Source organism: Choloepus didactylus, chromosome 7 (genome assembly GCF_015220235.1).
Source record: "Choloepus didactylus isolate mChoDid1 chromosome 7, mChoDid1.pri, whole genome shotgun sequence".
NCBI classification, from domain to species: domain Eukaryota; kingdom Metazoa; phylum Chordata; class Mammalia; order Pilosa; family Megalonychidae; genus Choloepus; species Choloepus didactylus.
Genome location: NC_051313.1, coordinates 118,539,526 through 118,556,388, shown reverse-complemented (window position 1 = coordinate 118,556,388; position 16,863 = coordinate 118,539,526). Strand labels below are relative to the sequence as shown.

Genomic DNA, 16,863 nt, shown 5'->3' with positions numbered 1-16,863 from the left:
GCGAAGGTAGACGGAACTTCCTGTTCTCGCGGTACCTACAGGCGGGAGTGCCACGTCCAAGCAAAAAGGGAAAGGACTGGATCCCGGAGCCGGTGAGAATCCCTGCTTTTCCCTACCATTCTTTCTAGGTCTTTTCCCCTGTCTAGTGGGTCATAGAGACGAGAGCCCAGAGAGTCAATAAAGTGGCGGATCAAAGCCTAGAGCGGCGTACCGGGGGCCCTACATCCGGGAGCGGGTTCGGGATAAAGAACGAGTCTTGGGAACAACGTGGGTGGGGACAGAGTGTAATGGGGAAGCGGTCCATAGAAATGGCCTGAGGGCGCAAGTGAAGTAAAGCGGACCTCGCGTAGGTATAGAGTTTTGAGGTTCAAGTGGAGTCACTGTCTCTGTCCCTCTGGTCAGAGTGATGGCCAGGGGCCTGAGGGCCCCCCACTGGGTGGCCGTGGGACTGCTGACCTGGGCGGCCTTGGGGCTGCTGGTGGCCGGACACGGGGGTCATGGCGACCTGCACGAGGACCTGCACGAGGACTTCCATGGGCATGGCCACAGGCATTCACATGAGGATTTCCACCTTGGACACAGCCATGCCCATGGCCATGGCCACACTCACGAGAGCATCTGGCATGGACATACCCACGGTCACGACCAGGGACATTCACATGAGGATCTGCACCATGGCCATAGCCATAGCCATAGCCATGGCCACTCCCATGAGAGCCTCTACCACAGAGAACATGGACATGACCATGAGCATAGCCATGGAGGCTATGGGGAGTCTGGGGCTCCAGGCATCAAGCAGGACCTGGACACTGTCACTCTTTGGGCCTATGTGAGTCCCCAGGGGATGGGGGAGAGGGGCTGGTTCTGGATTGTTGGAAAACCGACTTGACCCCTGATTCTCCCTCACCAGGCACTGGGAGCCACAGTGCTGATCTCTGCAGCTCCATTTTTCGTTCTCTTCCTTATCCCTGTGGAGTCAAACTCCCCCCGGCACCGCTCTCTGCTCCAGATCTTGCTCAGTTTTGCTTCAGGGGGGCTCCTGGGAGATGCCTTCCTGCACCTCATTCCTCATGCCCTGGGTAAGTGACCTCTGACCTCCACCCTAAATCTTAATATTTTATTCTTTGGGCAAAGGGTTCTTTCCCCCTTGTGACCCCTGGTCTTCCAATTTTCCCCAAATACACACACACCCTTTGGGTTGGATGTTCCCTCATCTGACCTTTCTTTCCCTTCCTTCCTCCAGAGCCTCATTCTCACCACCCTGTGGAGCAAAGAGGACATGGACACTCCCATAATAGTGAGTAGGGGGCAAATGGAGTCAGGGTTGCGGTGATGGCTGGGGAATATCTATTCCTCTCTCATTTTTACCACCTGCTTTTGGGGAGGAATCTGAAATCTGCATTTCTCTCTTAATGTTTCAATGCCTCCATTCCCAGACCAGGGCCCCATTCTCTCTGTGGGGCTGTGGGTCCTCAGTGGAATTGTCGCGTTTCTTGTGGTGGAGAAATTTGTCAGGCATGTAAAAGGAGGACATGGACATAGCCACGGACATGGACACTCTCATGGTCACACACGTGGAAGTCATGGACATGGAAGACAGGGTGAGCCCAGGAACAACTTTCCCAAAAGCCACCTTGCCTGCCTCAGTATTCCCTCATCTCATGGCTCTTATATAGGGAGGGGACTTCTTTCTTAAGGAAATGTCAGGAGTATGTTTCCCACTCTTATGATTCCCACAGAACATTCTTCAAAGGAGAAGCAGAACTCAGAGGAAGAAGAAAGGGAAACAGGGGGAGCGAGAAAGAGGAAAGGAGGTAGCACAGGGCCCAAAGATGGGCCAGTGAGACCGCAGAATCCTGAAGAGGAAACAGTGGGCTCAGGTGAGGGCCAGGGTTGACAATGAGTTTGAGCAGTGGGCATCATCCTGAGTCAGTGCATATGAATTGGAATATGCACAAGTGTCTGAGAAACATTGAGGGGCTGGGTATGCCATGGTCTCTAGGGGGAGGTGTGAGAATGGCTGATCAGGGCTGAGACTGGGAGCAGTGGATGCCTCTGATCATTTCATCTTTCTCTCCTCTTGTCTAAGACCTGCGTGTGTCAGGGTACCTGAATCTGGCTGCTGATCTGGCACATAATTTCACGGATGGTCTGGCAATTGGTGCTTCATTTCGAGGGGGCCGGGGGCTAGGGATCCTGACCACAATGACAGTCCTGCTACATGAAGTACCCCATGAGGTCGGGGATTTTGCCATCTTGGTCCAGTCTGGCTGCAGCAAAAAGCAGGTTGGTGATGAGGTGCAACAAACGTGGTTGTCTCAAACCCTTTATCCCTGCTCACCCCAAGCACTGGTCTGCTTCTCATTAGTTTCAAATGAGTCATATTGTCGTTGACAACAAATCTGCTAGGAATGAGGGGAGGAAGTTATATTTCCTTGTCTTGTAGCTCAGTATTTCTTAAAATGTGGTCTGTAAACCATCTGAACAGTATATGGGGAGCTTTCACACCACCCCACCCTGACCTACTGAATCGGAGTATCTGTGGAATGGAGGGAGTAAACTAGAGGTTCACTGTTCTAACCTATTTGATCTCTTAAGATTTTTCAGAAAATGTCTACCCTAGATCCCCCCTTTTTTGCTTTAAATTTTAGTTTCCAAAGACATACACCTTACCCATGTACCCCATCAGCCATGTTTTAAAACACTGATATTCTTTAGCTGTTGGTGAGTTTGTCTCTCCCTTTTCTGCCCACCAGGCGATGCGTCTACAGCTGCTGACGGCAATAGGGGCACTGGCAGGCACAGCCTGTGCCCTCCTAGCTGAAGGCGGGGCAGTGGGCAGTGAAGTTGCAGATGGTGCAGGTCCTGGGTGGGTCCTGCCATTCACTGCAGGTGGCTTCATCTACGTAGCAACAGTGTCTGTGTTGCCTGAGCTGTTGAGGGAGGCCTCACCATTGCAGTCACTTCTGGAGGTGCTGGGGCTGCTGGGGGGAGTTGTCATGATGGTACTGATTGCCCACCTCGAGTGAGAGGTGGGATAAACCACCCCTGTCCCAAACCTCTAGCCCCTAGATCCAGATCGGGGTCTGTGGAGGTTGAGAGCCCTTGCCAGGGACATCTGCCAAAGGAAAGAGTTGTAGCCTAGAGTAGTGCTGGCTTTAGCACTGTGGTCATCAAAGGTTTGGCAGTCTTCCCGGGGTGGTAGAGATGGGAATGAGAGGCCAGAGGGGCCATGGTATTGGCACAGGCTGAACATGTAGGGTTTAGGGGGCCAAGAGGAGGTGTGAAGAAGGCTGGAAGGGAGCGACGTTATGGCAGCCTACCCAGTGTCCCCTACCCCATCTGTTTTCAAAGGACCAAGCTGCCACACACAGGCTTCAACCATGTCTGCCTCCCTCTCATCAGTTAGTGGAGGCTTGAGAGAACAGAGCCCTGTACAGAGCGGGTAGCAGGAGGAGTCAGGGATAAACATCAATCGTGTGTGTCCTGATTTGGGGGGGTGGGGGGCTTGGGAGAGGAGAGTGTTAGTTGCTAGTCTCATGGCCTGATTTTTTTGTTGTTTGTTTCTATTCTTTTTATATCACTGTGTTTAAGTCGACGGGGAGGGATGGTGACCGGAAATAAAGTCCTAGGATCTTAGGTCCCACACGTAGTCTTTGTCTCTTTTTTGGGGGGGGGGGGGTGTCCCGCAACCCCGGGTCCCTAAACAGTGTTCTGTGGCCACACCTCCGCGGTGGGAGGTCTGCCGGCGCTGGTGGCCGCAGATGGCCTAGCGCTGACGGGGTTTCGATTGGCTCCGGCATTGCTCTTGCCACACCCCCTCTGCTCTCGGATTGGCTCGGCATTGGGGAGCTCGCACCCCGCCATGGCGTCTCAGCTTCGACTCCGCTCCGCTCTGGCGCTGGTCACAGGTTGAAGGGGTTCTTCCCAGGGCGGGTTGGGGATACGGAGTGATGTCAGGGGGCGCACCTTCAGGCCTCGCGGCCTTGTGACCTCCGGTCCCTTGTCCAAGTTTTGCTAACTCTGCGTCGGATGGTCTCTGACCCCTGTCCACTCTTTCCGTCCTCGCTGCGTGTTCCCTCCCATACTAGGTGCGGGCAGTGGCATTGGACGGGCAGTCAGTATGCGCCTGGCCGGAGAGGGAGCCGCCGTGGCCGCCTGCGATCTGGACGGGGCAGCGGCACGGGAGACGGTTCAGCTGCTGGGCGGGCCGGGCAGCAAGGAAGGGGCGCCCCGCGGAGCCCACACTGCCTTCCAGGCCGACGTGTCTGAGGCTGGGGCTGTCAGGCGCCTGCTGGAACAAGTGCAGGTGAACGCGAGGCGCCCTCGCCCCCTTTAAAGCGCTGACACTGCCTACACTGTCCCAGCTCGTTGTGCTTTTTTGGTCGGTAACCTCCCCCTCCCGTAGGCCTGCTTTTCTCGCCCGCCATCTGTCGTTGTGTCCTGTGCGGGCATCACCTGTGATGGGTTTCTGCTCCACATGTCTGAGGATGACTGGGACAAAGTCATAGCTGTCAACCTCAAGGTGACCTCTGAACTTTGGACTTCTGGCCTCCCTCGCTTGCGCGGGGTGGGGGTGGGGGTGGGGGAGAGCTGTCAACCAGCTGATCCTTTCTGCCTTGTTACCATCCTGTCTCAGAGCATCTTTCTAGTCACTCAGGCTGCAGCCCAAGCCTTGGTGTCCAGTAGTTGTCCTGGCTCCATCATCAACATCAGTAGCATCGTGGGAAAGGTTAGGTTGATTTGGGAGAAGGTCAAGTGGGAATAAAGGAGAGAGACTCTCTGCAGGACTCCTGACTCATTCCAGATCTCTGACTCACCTATAGGTAGGGAATATGGGGCAGACAAACTATGCTGCATCCAAGGCTGGAGTAATTGGGCTGACCCAGACTGCCGCCCGGGAGCTTGGACGGTTAGTCACACTCCTGGAGGTGCTGGGGGGCTTCACTGAGGCATGAGAGAGGTCTGGGGGGAGGGGGCAGTGTTCTGTCAACTCCAGAGTCAGTGGCCACTCTCCCTTCCACAGATATGGTATCCGCTGTAACACTGTCCTCCCAGGGTTCATTGCAACACCCATGACACAGAAGGTGCCACAGAAAGTGATAGACAAGGTAGGAGGTTTTTGGGGGAGGGCAGAATCCTTCCAAGACCCAACCTCTCTGGACTTCAGAGAGAGAGAGATTGTCACGTACAGTGCCTGGTGAATAGTAGGTGCTCAATATATGTATAAAGGGATGAATGACAAAAGCAAGAAGAGCCGCAGACTTCAACTCAATCTACAAAAAGATCCATAATGAAACTTCCACCCACATAAGATTGTTTCCTTACAGTTCACTGAATTGATTCCAATGGGACACCTGGGGAACCCTGACGGTGAGCACTGAGTGGGAGGAGGACCTGGGGAGGGGGCCTGAATGAAGAGATCCCAAGGTTTGTGGTATTTATGAGAGGGCAGACCAGGATTGGTGGTCGCAGTGTGTTGCGGAAGAGGGTATTCTGGGTGGGAGAAGATGGCTGCTTTGGGTCCATGCTGGTGAGCAGGATCCTGCCCTCTCCCCACCATCCCCATAGATGTGGCAGATGTGGTCACATTCCTGGCATCTGAAGATAGTGGGTACATCACTGGGGCCTCAGTGGAAGTCACTGGTATGGAGCCGGCATGGGAAGGGAGAGGGCAGAGAAGTGGAACCCAGACAATATGGGAAAGAAGTGGGGGAGGGGAGTCTGGAGCCATGAGGGAAGAGGCAGATGTTCCTGCAGGCGAGGAACAGAAGTGGGCACCCTCCAGCCTATTCGTCTTTCCACCTCTGCATCTGTCCAAATGTTTCTGCCCCTCGCAGGAGGTCTTTTCATGTAACTGCCTCAAGAACTCTGGACTCTGCTCACTCCCCCACCACCCCATCCGGACTCCTGCTGATGAGGACTCCAAGTTCCCAGGCTACAAAAGGGGTGGCAGTGTATGCTCAGGAATGCTGAATATGAGGAAGGGGTGCTTGTGACCCTAATAAATTCCAAATCCTCTTCCCTGCCACCTCCGGTTCTTCTTGTGTCCAAGCCCTGAGACCCTTCCCCACCTCCCCCTCCTTTCCCTTTCCCAAAGGATTGTTCCCTTTCACTGCCTGGTCTCCCAGGGCAACCCCTGCCGCCGGGTGTGAGAGGAGAGAGTGTGTGTCACTGTGTATGCGTGACACTGGGTCTTTTTGGAGGGAGGGGTCTCTGCCCCACCCCCTTTCACTGGTCCTGCAGCTTCAGCCCCCTCCAACTCCCTAAGGTCCTTATGGTCCCCAAGGGTGATTTGATCATGGCCCCATCCCAGCATCCAGTCTAGCCTTGGGAGGGGGTCTTGGAACAGGTGGCTCTCCCCCACCCCTCTTTCTCTGAGTCCCCCCTTCCCTTTTCTCTCCATCTTACAATAGCTGCAGCCGGTCTGGGGTCGGATGGGGGGGATTAGAGGAGGGGGCCAGGATTAGGGGAATGGGCCAGCCGATGAAAGGGGCTGGAGGAGAGCAGAAGGGAGGGGGCTGGGAAAAGGAGGAGGAGGAAGGGGAGGGGGTCTGTGCTAATCGACTCTGGAGCCCACATAAGGACTGGCCACGAAGAGAAGGAGAGGACAGGGAAGTAGGGGGGAACCCAGGGGTGGGGAGGGGACCCACTGCTGCCCTGTCCTAGAGACAGACCACCCTCTGGCAGCTTCAGCCCAAGTCCGGAAGCGCCAGCTCAGGCTGGTGGACACAGGAGGCCCATCAAAGTCTCTTTTTCCCTTATCTCCTTCAACCCCTGCCCTCAATGGGGATGGCTCTGCTCCTTCTCTTTCCTCTTCGACCCCTTCCTTTACTCGAGTCTTGGAGAAAGCTTCTGCCCGCTTCCCACTCCAGACATTCCGCCCCTTATGCCCCACCACCCACACGCGCACGCCCCTTCCCCATAGGGGCCCCATCGTGTGTGTGTGTGTGAGTGTGTGTGTGTGTGTGTGTGTCCCTGCTTCCGCGTGGTGTCTCCATTCCCCCATTCCTCCCGTGAGCCTCCCTCCCCCGCCCCGGGCCGCGGCTCTTGATTGTCCAAACGCAATTCTCGAGTCTATGGCTCCGGCCGAGAGTTGAGTCTGGACGTCCCGAGCCGTCGCCCCCAAACTTCGAGGGAGAGAGCGGGTCGGAGGGTCTGGGGAGAGCCAAAGCGGAGGGTGGAGCACGTCCCCAGGGGTGGTGAGGGGAATCCTGCACCCTTCGGGAGTTAGTTGCGTTCGAAGGACTGCCGGGCTAAAGCGGCAGATGATTGCAACTTTTTCCCCAGGTTCCCGGGCTGGGGTTACCGAGAAGGTTTTTTGTTTTTGCTTTTGTTTTGTTTTGTTTTGTTTTTTGTTTGGGGGAGGGGTTCCTGGGCCGCAAAGGGAAGCGGACTGGGGGAGGTGGCCCCTTTCCCGAGCCCTGCGTCCCCTCTTGGGATCTGGGCGATCCCAGGCTCCACCCTTTGGATGGGGGAATCCGGAGGGGAACGGCTGCTAGCGTTGGGAGGCACCTCCCGCGACCAAGCTGGGCTAGGGGCGGGGATCGTGGCCCCCACGTGAATATGAGGAAGGGGTGCTTGTGACCCTAATAAATTCCTCCGGTTCTTCTTGTGTCCAAGCCCTAGACCCTTCCCCACCTCCCCCTCCTTTCCCTTTCCCAAAGGATTGTTCCCTTTCACTGCCTGGTCTCCCAGGGTAACCCCCGCCGCCGGGCTCGTAACAGGAGGCGGACGTGTCTCGTGGGCGGGGGAATCCTGGTGTCCACGTCGCGTCCCACCCGCGCCCTGATCGGCTGGTGACGTCTCCGCCGAATGGGCGGGGGGGGGCGGGTAGTGGAGGGACAGGCGGAAGTGACGTAGGACCTCAGTGCCCGGGCCATGGCGGCGGCAGCGGCGGCGACGGGAGCTGCTGTGTGAGCAGCGGCTGTGGACGGAGCGAACTCGGCCGGGGAGCCGTGGCCCAGAGAGAGGCGCGGCGGCATCCGGGGCGCTGACGGCTGGAGCCGGGTGAGGGGCCGCGTGGGCGAGGGTGGGGGGCTGAGGGGAGAGCCTCTGGAGGGGCGGGGTCTGCGCGAGGGGCGGCCCCCTAACACCCCCTCCTCCTCCTCCTCCGCTCCCCCAAGCTTTTCTCTGCTCCTCCTCCGCAGCGGGGCCCTAGTGGGGGGTCTGTACCCGGTCACCATGACGACGCCAGCGAATGCCCAGAATGCCAGCAAAACGTGGGAACTGAGCCTCTATGAACTGCACCGGACCCCGCAGGTGACGAGGGATCCTCCCTTCACAGCTTATCCCCTCCTCCCAAACCCCTCACTCCGCGGACCTCCATCACACAGCCTCTTTTTCATTCTTTGCCCCATTCTGCCGACCCTGCCCTACTTCACAGGCTTCCTAGCCCTACCTTTGAATCATTTCAATCTTTTTAAAGGACTTTTATATTTATTATCTCATTTAATCCTCAAAACAGCTAGGATGAGGAAGCAAGTACTATTTTTTACCTGCATTTGAAAGATAGTAAACAGACACTGAAAGGACTTTCCCTGTTCCTCAATTTAATGTCAGTGCATTCAAGACTTATCTTGGGAGCTTATTAAAAATGGAGCTTTCCAGGTCTACCCCCAGACATTCTGATTCAGTAGGTGGGATGGGGTCCCATAATCTGCATTTTCAGTAGATACTCTAAGAGACTTTGATATAGGTGGTACCGGGACCACAGTTTAAGAAATGCTGTTGCAGGTCTTTCCCAAACCACCAATGTATGCCGCCTCTCTATTCCACCCTCAGGCCTTTTCCCAAACCTCAGATTCTCCTATTCCAGAACTGCTACTCTTAATTAATGGACACGAATCCTCTCTGTTCTTCGTTTTATCCAAACCAATCACCCGTGTCTATCTTAGAATTACCGTCTTTTTCAGTCTGTCAAAATGAGGCACCTAGATTCTGCCATTTCATTGTATTTCTCAAAACTCCTATTTCATGGACTACTTGTTTCTAAAACCCCTTCCCCCACCCTACCAACCCACCACCACCTTTCTACTCACTGATGCTTCCAGGAAGCCATCATGGATGGCACAGAGATTGCGGTTTCCCCTCGGTCACTGCATTCAGAACTCATGTGCCCCATCTGCCTGGACATGCTGAAGAATACGATGACCACCAAGGAGTGCCTCCACCGATTTTGCTCTGACTGCATCGTTACAGCTCTGCGTAGCGGGTAACAGGAGGGATGAGGTGGGGTGAAGGGATACAAAGTTGGGCCCATCTCACTGATCTTGGTTCAGCCTGGGCTTCAGTGCCCTGGCAACTGACCACTCATGGCCTCCTCTCGCCCATCCCAGGAACAAGGAGTGCCCCACCTGTCGCAAGAAGCTGGTATCCAAGCGGTCCCTACGGCCAGACCCCAACTTTGATGCCCTGATCTCTAAGATCTATCCCAGCCGGGAAGAATACGAGGCTCACCAAGACCGGGTGCTCATCCGCCTCAGTCGCCTACACAACCAGCAAGCACTGAGCTCCAGCATTGAGGAGGGGCTGCGCATGCAGGCCTTGCACAGGTGCGAGGAGGGGCGAGCATGCAGGCCATGCACAGGTGCATGGGACTGGAGGGGAGGCAGCAGGGCTAGTGGGTGGGGACCGTGGGTCAGACTCCTGGTGCTAGTTTTGCTGCCTGCCAGCTGAGTGACCATAACTCTCTGAACCTCAGCATCCTAAGAGCTGACCGCATAGCCTAGTTGTCAGGCGTGAAAGTCATGGATGTAAATTGTAGCTTCTTGTACGCAACCAGTGCTACTGTTCTTAAGAAGAAACTAGCCCACCCTCTGACTTTCCAGAAGTTAGAAGAGCAGAGTGATTTTAAGCCTAAGCTCTGGTTTCATATACTGCTAGGGATTAAATTACCTCCTAAGAGTAAATCACTACTTCTGCATTTCCCAAATTCTCGTGAGTATCCAAATTACCTGAGGTTTTCATTCAAAATGCAAATTCTGATTTCATTCAAAATGCAGATTCATTAGAGCAGGAGTTGGGCCTGAGAATCTGCATTTCTCATTTGGTGCTGATGTTACTGGTTCTTGGACCACACTTTGAGAGACAAGGTCCTATCATCGCAAACAAATTATTTAACTTCTCTAAGGCTCAGTTTCCCAGCCATAAAATAGAGATAATATAATTACCTGCTTCATAAGACTTGTATTAACAAGGTGATCAATGTAAGATGTTTAGCATGGTGTTTGACATGTAATTAGTGTTTAATAAATACTAGATATCACTATTAAGATTTCCCTGATCTCTTAATTCTCTGAAGTTTAAAGTCTACACCTCTTATTCTTGGTGTTTTCTAACCTCAACCACTTGCTTCCACAGGGCCCAGCGTGTGAGGCGGCCGATTCCTGGGTCAGATCAGACCACGACAATGAGTGGGGGGGAAGGAGAGCCTGGGGAGGGAGAGGGGGATGGAGAGGATGTGAGCTCAGACTCCGCCCCTGACTCTGCCCCAGGCCCTGCTCCCAAGCGACCCCGTGGAGGGGGCGCAGGGGGAAGCAGTGTAGGGACAGTGGGAGGTGGCACTGGGGGGGTGGGTGGGGGTGCTGGATCTGAAGACTCTGGTGACCGGCCAGGGATCCTGGGAGGGGGAACCCTAGGCCCCCCAAGCCCTCCCGGGGCCCCCAGTCCCCCAGAGCCAGGTGGAGAAATCGAGCTCGTGTTCCGGCCCCATCCCCTGCTCGTGGAGAAGGGAGAATACTGCCAGACTAGGTGAGGAGCCCTGTCTTTCCCCAGACCACTGAGAAACCAAAGATAACATAGACTTCCATCAGAAGCCAGCTTCCCCAACCCAGAAATTAACCCTAACCCAGAGGCCCTTTTGGAAAGTCCCTACCTCCCTTCCCCACTTGAGGCTTTCTGTGCCCTGAATCTACTCTCTTTCTCACTCCAGGTATGTGAAGACAACTGGGAATGCCACAGTGGACCATCTCTCTAAGTACTTGGCCCTGCGCATTGCCCTTGAGCGGAGGCAGCAGCAAGAGGCAGGGGAGCCAGGAGGGCCTGGAGGGGGCACCTCTGATGCTGGGGGACCTGATGGAGGTGGTGGGGAGGGTGGGGGTGCCGGAGGAGGTGATGGCCCTGAGGAGCCTGCCTTGCCCAGTCTGGAGGGTGTCAGCGAGAAGCAGTACACCATCTACATCGCCCCTGGGGGTGGAGCTTTCACGGTAAGAGACTCTGAGAGCAATGGTATAAAGCGGTGGTGGGGGGTGACCATGGTCCTGATCTCACTGACTAGCCCTCTTCTCTCCCTCTGCATCTTCTGTCTCCCATCTCTTTCCTTCTCCTTCCATGTTCTCCATGTTTCCCTGCTTTGGTCTATTGCCCTTTTTATTCCTTTTCTCTCCTTCCCCTCTTGGTCACTTTTTGCCTCTCATTTCCTTTTCCAATTTTCCTCTCTTCCCCCTGCCTCTGCCTTTGACCCCTTCCTTAGACACTGAATGGCTCACTGACTCTGGAACTGGTGAATGAAAAGTTTTGGAAGGTGTCTCGGCCACTGGAACTCTGCTATGCCCCCACCAAGGATCCAAAGTGACCTCACAAAGGGACAGCTAGAGAATTGGGACCACAGGATGTCCCTGTGTCTCAACCCACTTTCCCAGCTTCTTTGTCCCCCAGTGCTCCCCAGCCCAGCCGGCCAGCAAAAGGACACAAATGAGGACATGAATGAGGACATGTGGCTTTTATACAAAGTATCTATATCAGATTCTTCTATATTGTACAGAGTGGGGCATGCACCCCCATCTACTGCCTTTTCTATTGCCTTCAACCTAGCATCTGTACAAGATGCTGGGGAAGGAGAAGAATGCTCCTTTCACACCCTCCTCCCAACAACAACAAATTTGCTTTTTTTCCTCTTTGAAACGTGCAGTTCTGTGTCTTTGTTTATTAGGGGTACACATGAAAAACAAATGGGGAGGGAGGTCCAGAAATCATGTAGAATCAGCTGTGGAGATGGGGAGGAAATGTCAGAGGTTTATCAGGGACCCTGATCCCCCCTTTTCTGACTCTCTAAATTAGCAAATAGGTAAGGAAATAGGGAGAAATGATCAGTGAGGCTGGAAAAGACAGGAGAAGGAGAAGGGAGATGTGTGGAAATCAGATCCCAAACTTACCCCCTAAAACCTGAACTGTCCAGGCTGAAAAATGTGGTTTCAATACCTAAAAGAAAGCAGGCTTGAAGCGATTAGGACCGTGATGTTTGGAAGGAGACTGATTTTGTTTCCACTGCGAGAAGCTAGTTCCTATAGCTTGAAAGAAAAGAAGAGTGAAATGGGAAAGGCTGTGAGATTTTTCCAGCTCGGCATCTGGTCTCGCGGGTCACCTCCCGAAGAAGGGTGGGCAAGGCCGGGAACTACACTACCCATGAGTGCGCGAGCCGGTGCCCGCCAGGCGGCGGCACTGAGAGGAGGGAGGGCCGCTCGGGAACTAGTTCGCTTGTCCAAGCAGTGGCCGAGGGGAGAGGGGTGGGGGCGTCAAGCAAAGTCACCCGCAGGCTCCCGGCCTCGAGTTCTGCGTGCGGGGCGGGCTCCGAGCAGGGCGGTGGGGACAGGGGAGGGCGGCCCGGGGCAGTTCGCTTGCTGGGCAGGGGCCCGGAGAGGGGGAGCCGCCTCCCCAGAGGGACTGACGCTCCCTCCCCAATTCAGCCTCTCTGCCCCTCACTTCCTGTTTCCACTGCTCTTAGTGCCCCCACCCCAAACATCCACGAATTCCTGCGGTTGGCTCAGTTCCCTGTGCCGCTGATAGTGGAATGGGCCGCCCAGGTAAAGCCCGCCTGGCCCTCGGGTGTGCGCGGGCTAGGCGGCCGGTACGCCGATCCCAGCACACCACCACCACCACCACCACCCCACACACACACACTCCACACTTGATTTCTGTTTGGTTTCCCAGGCGGCCATCCTCCAGCCCCCACAAATACCACAGACCTGGGGACCTGACGTTCAGTCCTGGAGACTCCTAGAACCCCTTGCCCTGGAGAAATAAATACCCACTTCACCCTTACGGAGCCCCTTATACACTTGCCTTCCCGGAACCTTTGATCCTCCCCTTCTCTAGGATCCCAGACATCCCAGGTACTCTCAGGATGTTGGGGAGAGAAGAAAATGGGCGTTGCTCCTGGAGCTTCAAGGAAGAGAAACAGATGGGCAGGAGTCTGCTTTCTCTTCTGGGTACTGAGGCTGGGGGGGAGCGCCACCCCCTCACCCTCCTCTTTTCCCCAGCCCTAAGAGCCCCTAGCAGCCATTTCTGCCTCTGTCCCCCCCACCACCACCACCTTCATCCTCTAGCTTTTCTCTGGAACAGCCTGTGCTCCCCCTGGTCCCCTGTCTCTCCCCTCCGAGACCTCTTATCCCTCCTCAGCTCCTCATTCCTCACCTTCTCCTCCCCATTTCTCACTTTTCTCCACATGTCCCCTCTCTGCTGTGAGTGCTCCCTCACCCTCATAAGTGCTCCCATGACTGTGAACTTCGCAGCAGACAGGCTATCTGGCTGACACCAGGTCGAAGACATACCAGAACCTCCTTTCCCTCCTTTCTCCCCTACCTGCCTCCCCCCTAATAAAAATAGCCACCCCTGTGGGACTAGGCATTCCCCTTTCCAAGTACACAGAGAAGGAGGTGTTTGTAAGCCTAAACTGAGCCACACTCCCTCCAATTCTGTCCCACCCCTAGCTCCACCGGGATGTTTAACAACACCCACCCCCAAGTCATTCAGTCTCCCTCAGTCAAACCTGCATATATGGAGTACTGGGTTGAGTAATGGCAGCGGTACAAAGTGCACAATGCAAAGGAGCAGGGTAGAGAAAGGAGAGTGGACAGACAGACCCTTTCAAGCCTGGGTTCTGCCAGCTACAAATTGAGTGAGCTTGCCCAAGTCACTGAATCTTGCCTTGTTTTCCTCACCTGCAGAATGGGGATGATGACAAGTTCCTGTGAGCAATTAGTAAGACAATGGAAGTAAAGTGACATGTCTAGCATACAGCCCAGCTGTGTTCTCCCAGTGTGGATCCCAGACCAGTAGTATCAATATCACCTGCAAACTTGTTAGAAATGTAAATTCTTGGGCCACACTCTAGACCTGCTGAATCAGAAATTCTGGAGGTGGGCCAACAATTTGTGCTTAACAAGCCCTCCAGGTGATTCTGATGTGCACACAAAGTTGAGAATCACTGCAGGAAACATTCCATGAAATATTAGCCCCCTTCCTTAGAGGGTGAATGGCAAATGTCACATGCAGAGGGGGCTCTAAGCTTCCAGAGCAGGGGGAGCACTGTGGGACTTTGAAAAGATGGTCAGGAAGGGCCACAAAAAGGATGGATGGGGAGGGGAACAAAGGGAATAAAGTATCTCTCTCTCCCTTGCCTCTCCCCATTTTACCTCTCAGACATCTCAGTCCCCAAACCAGAGCAGAACACATGTCTGAATGCAGAAGCTGAGCCCTGGATCCAGGGCCTCAAAAGGCTGAGGGAAGGCGCCTTCCAGGAGCCCCTCACCCAGGTGAGACCTAACTCTGAGGGCCCCATCCTTGCCTGGCCAACCCTCAAAAAGCTGGTTCCACTCCCAGATACATGCCCAATAGAACTGAAAACAAGGACTCAAACAGATATGTGTACACCAGTGTTCATAGCAGCATTTTTCACAATAGTCAAAAGGTAGAGACACCCATGTGTCTATCAGCAGAGGAATGGATGAACAAAATGTGGTATATCCATACAATGAAATATTGTGCAGCTGTAAAAAGGAATGCAGTGGTGCACCCGGGGTCTTTCTGCATCTTTCACCTGCGAATGGTCAGATTTGAGCGGTGCCGCCCCCCCTTGAGGGTTGGTGGCCAATGGCTCCTTCGGGGCTGTGTCTGCCAGCGCCATCGCCATCCACACTCTGCAAATGGAGAGAAAATGGTGGGTCAGAACAGCGCCATCGCCACCGGTGTATGCAGGATCCTTTTCATCGTGTACTGCATTTACTTCAACCACAAGAGACAGAGTAACCCCAACTTCAAGAACAGGCTGAGAGAGTGAAGAAACTTGAAAAGGAGAGAGTTGGGCTTTCCAAATTACTTGACCTTAAGGATGCTGAAATGCTCAGAAATTTTTCCTTGAAGAAATACAGCTTGGCGAAGAGTAACCAGTCCAAGGTGAGTGTGACCAATTTGACAAATGCAATTGCTGTGTGTGCACAGCCAGAGAAGCTATTGCAAGTATTACAACAAATTCTTCCAACCACCAGTGTTCCAGATGCTTCTGACTAAGCTCCCAATAATTAGAGAATTGTAAGTGCTCAGTGGCTGAAGATGATGTGGAATGAAAAACAAGGGTCAGCATAATAAAATTTCAATTTAAAATATTTAAAAAATTCTTAACTCAAAAGATGAACAGCTCTGGGGGAATAGAGGCTGTGTAGTAAACTGAAATCTATGAAAGTTAATTTTTACTTTGTGTAGATACATTCATCTGTTTATTTTTCCCAGTGAAAAGTGTATTTTGATGAGGGCTTTTCATTTTATAAATACACTATGAGTTATTGAAATAACATGGATTTTGCTTCTTCCATTTAAAATATGCAATTAAAATGTACACAGATAACAATACTTAGGTTAAAAATAACCAGTGCTCAGTGTTGAAAGATAAGGCAATACATATGAGAAAGCTGAAGAATGCACATTTTTAAAGCTAGTGTATTTTGCTCTACATCAGAAAATTGGGTGAAAACTTGATTGTGCTTATCAAAACTGAGATTAAAATCTTCAAGAGATGGTGTATGAATATATCTCAATAAAATTGCATTAAAAATCTTCGAGAGATAAGTTTTTTTCCATTTAATCTCTTAAACATAAATATATTTGTGAAACATGCTGTTGTGTTGTATTAACAACTTCACCCCCACCCCTTGATCAGTCTTGAAATATTTTGTTTAAATCAGTGGACTTAGTGAAATGTTTTATTTAAAATGGGGGGCTTAATATGTTCTGGGTATTTTAAATATGTGTAGCTGCAAACAGCACTAGCTGTGTGAGCTTCACCAATTCATGTCTGCTCACTTTCCTCATTTATAACATAAGGGAACAGGTCCACTGATCTCTGAGGCACCTCTTTCAGATCCTAATATGTAAAGTTCTGTTCTCATCTTCAAATCCACCTTCTCCTGAGAAGTGTGTCTTTGTTTGGCCCCCAGGCCTTGCATTGTTTTTGTTTTTTTTTTAAATACATTTTTATTGTGGAATTTAACATATATACCTAACAATGATAACTTTCAAAGTATGATTTAACAAGTAATTGGAAAGCAAATTTCAAAGAGTGTTACGGGTTACAATTCTACAATTTCAGTGATTTCCTTATTGTGAAATACAACATATATATAGAAAAGTGGTAACATTCAAAGTACAATTTAACAAGTAGTTCTATAGAAATTTCAAAGAATGTTATGTGATACAGTTCCACAGTTTCAGTTATTTCCTTTTCATGAAATATAACATATATACAGAAAGGTCATAACTTTCAAAGTACAATTTAACAAGTAGCTATAGAGCAAATTTAAAAGAATGTTATGGGTTACAGTTCTACCATTTCAGTTGTTTCCTTCTAGCTATTCTAATACCCTAGCGTCTAATATATATATATATATAAAGATTCAGTATTCATAATCCTTTGTTAATCCTATCTTGTCTGTTGCTACCCCTTCCTCTCATTTAATCACTTTCTTGATCTTCAGAGGTGTCTAGGCAGTGACCACCCTAACTTGTTCATATTGAAAAGGGGTGTCCCCATTATGGGGAAGGGGGCTGCATCTTGCTGTTGTTCTTAAAGAGGCTATTGCCTCTGGGTTG

General features: G+C 52.3%; 3 protein-coding genes and 1 pseudogene across 7 annotated transcripts; all 4 read left to right on the top strand.

Annotated features, from left to right (window-relative positions):
- SLC39A7 (solute carrier family 39 member 7) lies at positions 1-3,648 on the top strand. 2 transcript variants are annotated; one of them, XM_037843475.1, is made up of 8 exons: positions 1-92; positions 403-829; positions 911-1,079; positions 1,244-1,297; positions 1,437-1,601; positions 1,740-1,880; positions 2,090-2,286; positions 2,757-3,648. In XM_037843475.1, the coding sequence occupies exons 2-8, from the start codon at positions 407-409 to the stop codon at positions 3,027-3,029; spliced, it is 1,422 nt and encodes a 473-aa protein (XP_037699403.1). In that variant the 5' UTR covers positions 1-92; positions 403-406; the 3' UTR covers positions 3,030-3,648. The 2 variants fall into 2 exon arrangements, with proteins under 2 accessions (XP_037699403.1, XP_037699404.1); XM_037843476.1 differs by lacking the exon at positions 1-92 and having other exon boundaries at positions 498-549; positions 927-1,079.
- A 164-nt stretch (positions 3,649-3,812) lies between these two features.
- HSD17B8 (hydroxysteroid 17-beta dehydrogenase 8) lies at positions 3,813-6,031 on the top strand. Of its 2 annotated transcripts, XM_037843477.1 has the most exons (9): positions 3,813-3,911; positions 4,092-4,309; positions 4,409-4,525; positions 4,640-4,732; positions 4,827-4,912; positions 5,027-5,111; positions 5,331-5,373; positions 5,572-5,646; positions 5,841-6,031. In XM_037843477.1, the coding sequence occupies exons 1-9, from the start codon at positions 3,866-3,868 to the stop codon at positions 5,855-5,857; spliced, it is 780 nt and encodes a 259-aa protein (XP_037699405.1). In that variant the 5' UTR covers positions 3,813-3,865; the 3' UTR covers positions 5,858-6,031. The 2 variants fall into 2 exon arrangements, with proteins under 2 accessions (XP_037699405.1, XP_037699406.1); XM_037843478.1 differs by lacking the exon at positions 5,572-5,646.
- A 1,806-nt stretch (positions 6,032-7,837) lies between these two features.
- On the top strand, positions 7,838-11,904 carry RING1 (ring finger protein 1). 3 transcript variants are annotated; one of them, XM_037843252.1, is made up of 7 exons: positions 7,838-7,973; positions 8,151-8,262; positions 9,054-9,214; positions 9,339-9,554; positions 10,363-10,752; positions 10,934-11,207; positions 11,474-11,904. In XM_037843252.1, the coding sequence occupies exons 2-7, from the start codon at positions 8,185-8,187 to the stop codon at positions 11,573-11,575; spliced, it is 1,221 nt and encodes a 406-aa protein (XP_037699180.1). In that variant the 5' UTR covers positions 7,838-7,973; positions 8,151-8,184; the 3' UTR covers positions 11,576-11,904. The 3 variants fall into 3 exon arrangements, with proteins under 3 accessions (XP_037699180.1, XP_037699178.1, XP_037699179.1); XM_037843250.1 differs by having other exon boundaries at positions 7,849-8,010; XM_037843251.1 differs by having other exon boundaries at positions 7,864-8,010; positions 8,127-8,262.
- A 3,031-nt stretch (positions 11,905-14,935) lies between these two features.
- On the top strand, positions 14,936-15,344 carry LOC119540311 (annotated as a pseudogene).
- Positions 15,345-16,863: the final 1,519 nt, after the last annotated feature.

Bases quoted from the DNA above. Each gene is read 5' to 3' on its own strand.
- SLC39A7 (XM_037843475.1), top strand. From the start codon at position 407: ATGGCCAGGGGCCTGAGGGCCCCCCACTGGGTGGCCGTGGGACTGCTG. The intron at 1,602-1,739 runs GTGAGCCCAGGA...TGATTCCCACAG, and splicing joins TCATGGACATGGAAGACAGG to AACATTCTTCAAAGGAGAAG. The intron at 1,881-2,089 runs GTGAGGGCCAGG...CTCTTGTCTAAG, and splicing joins AGAGGAAACAGTGGGCTCAG to ACCTGCGTGTGTCAGGGTAC.
- HSD17B8 (XM_037843477.1), top strand. From the start codon at position 3,866: ATGGCGTCTCAGCTTCGACTCCGCTCCGCTCTGGCGCTGGTCACAG. The intron at 4,733-4,826 runs GTTAGGTTGATT...ACTCACCTATAG, and splicing joins TCAGTAGCATCGTGGGAAAG to GTAGGGAATATGGGGCAGAC. The intron at 5,112-5,330 runs GTAGGAGGTTTT...GTTTCCTTACAG, and splicing joins CACAGAAAGTGATAGACAAG to TTCACTGAATTGATTCCAAT.
- RING1 (XM_037843252.1), top strand. From the start codon at position 8,185: ATGACGACGCCAGCGAATGCCCAGAATGCCAGCAAAACGTGGGAACTG. The intron at 8,263-9,053 runs GTGACGAGGGAT...TGATGCTTCCAG, and splicing joins AACTGCACCGGACCCCGCAG to GAAGCCATCATGGATGGCAC. The intron at 9,555-10,362 runs GTGCGAGGAGGG...TTGCTTCCACAG, and splicing joins CGCATGCAGGCCTTGCACAG to GGCCCAGCGTGTGAGGCGGC.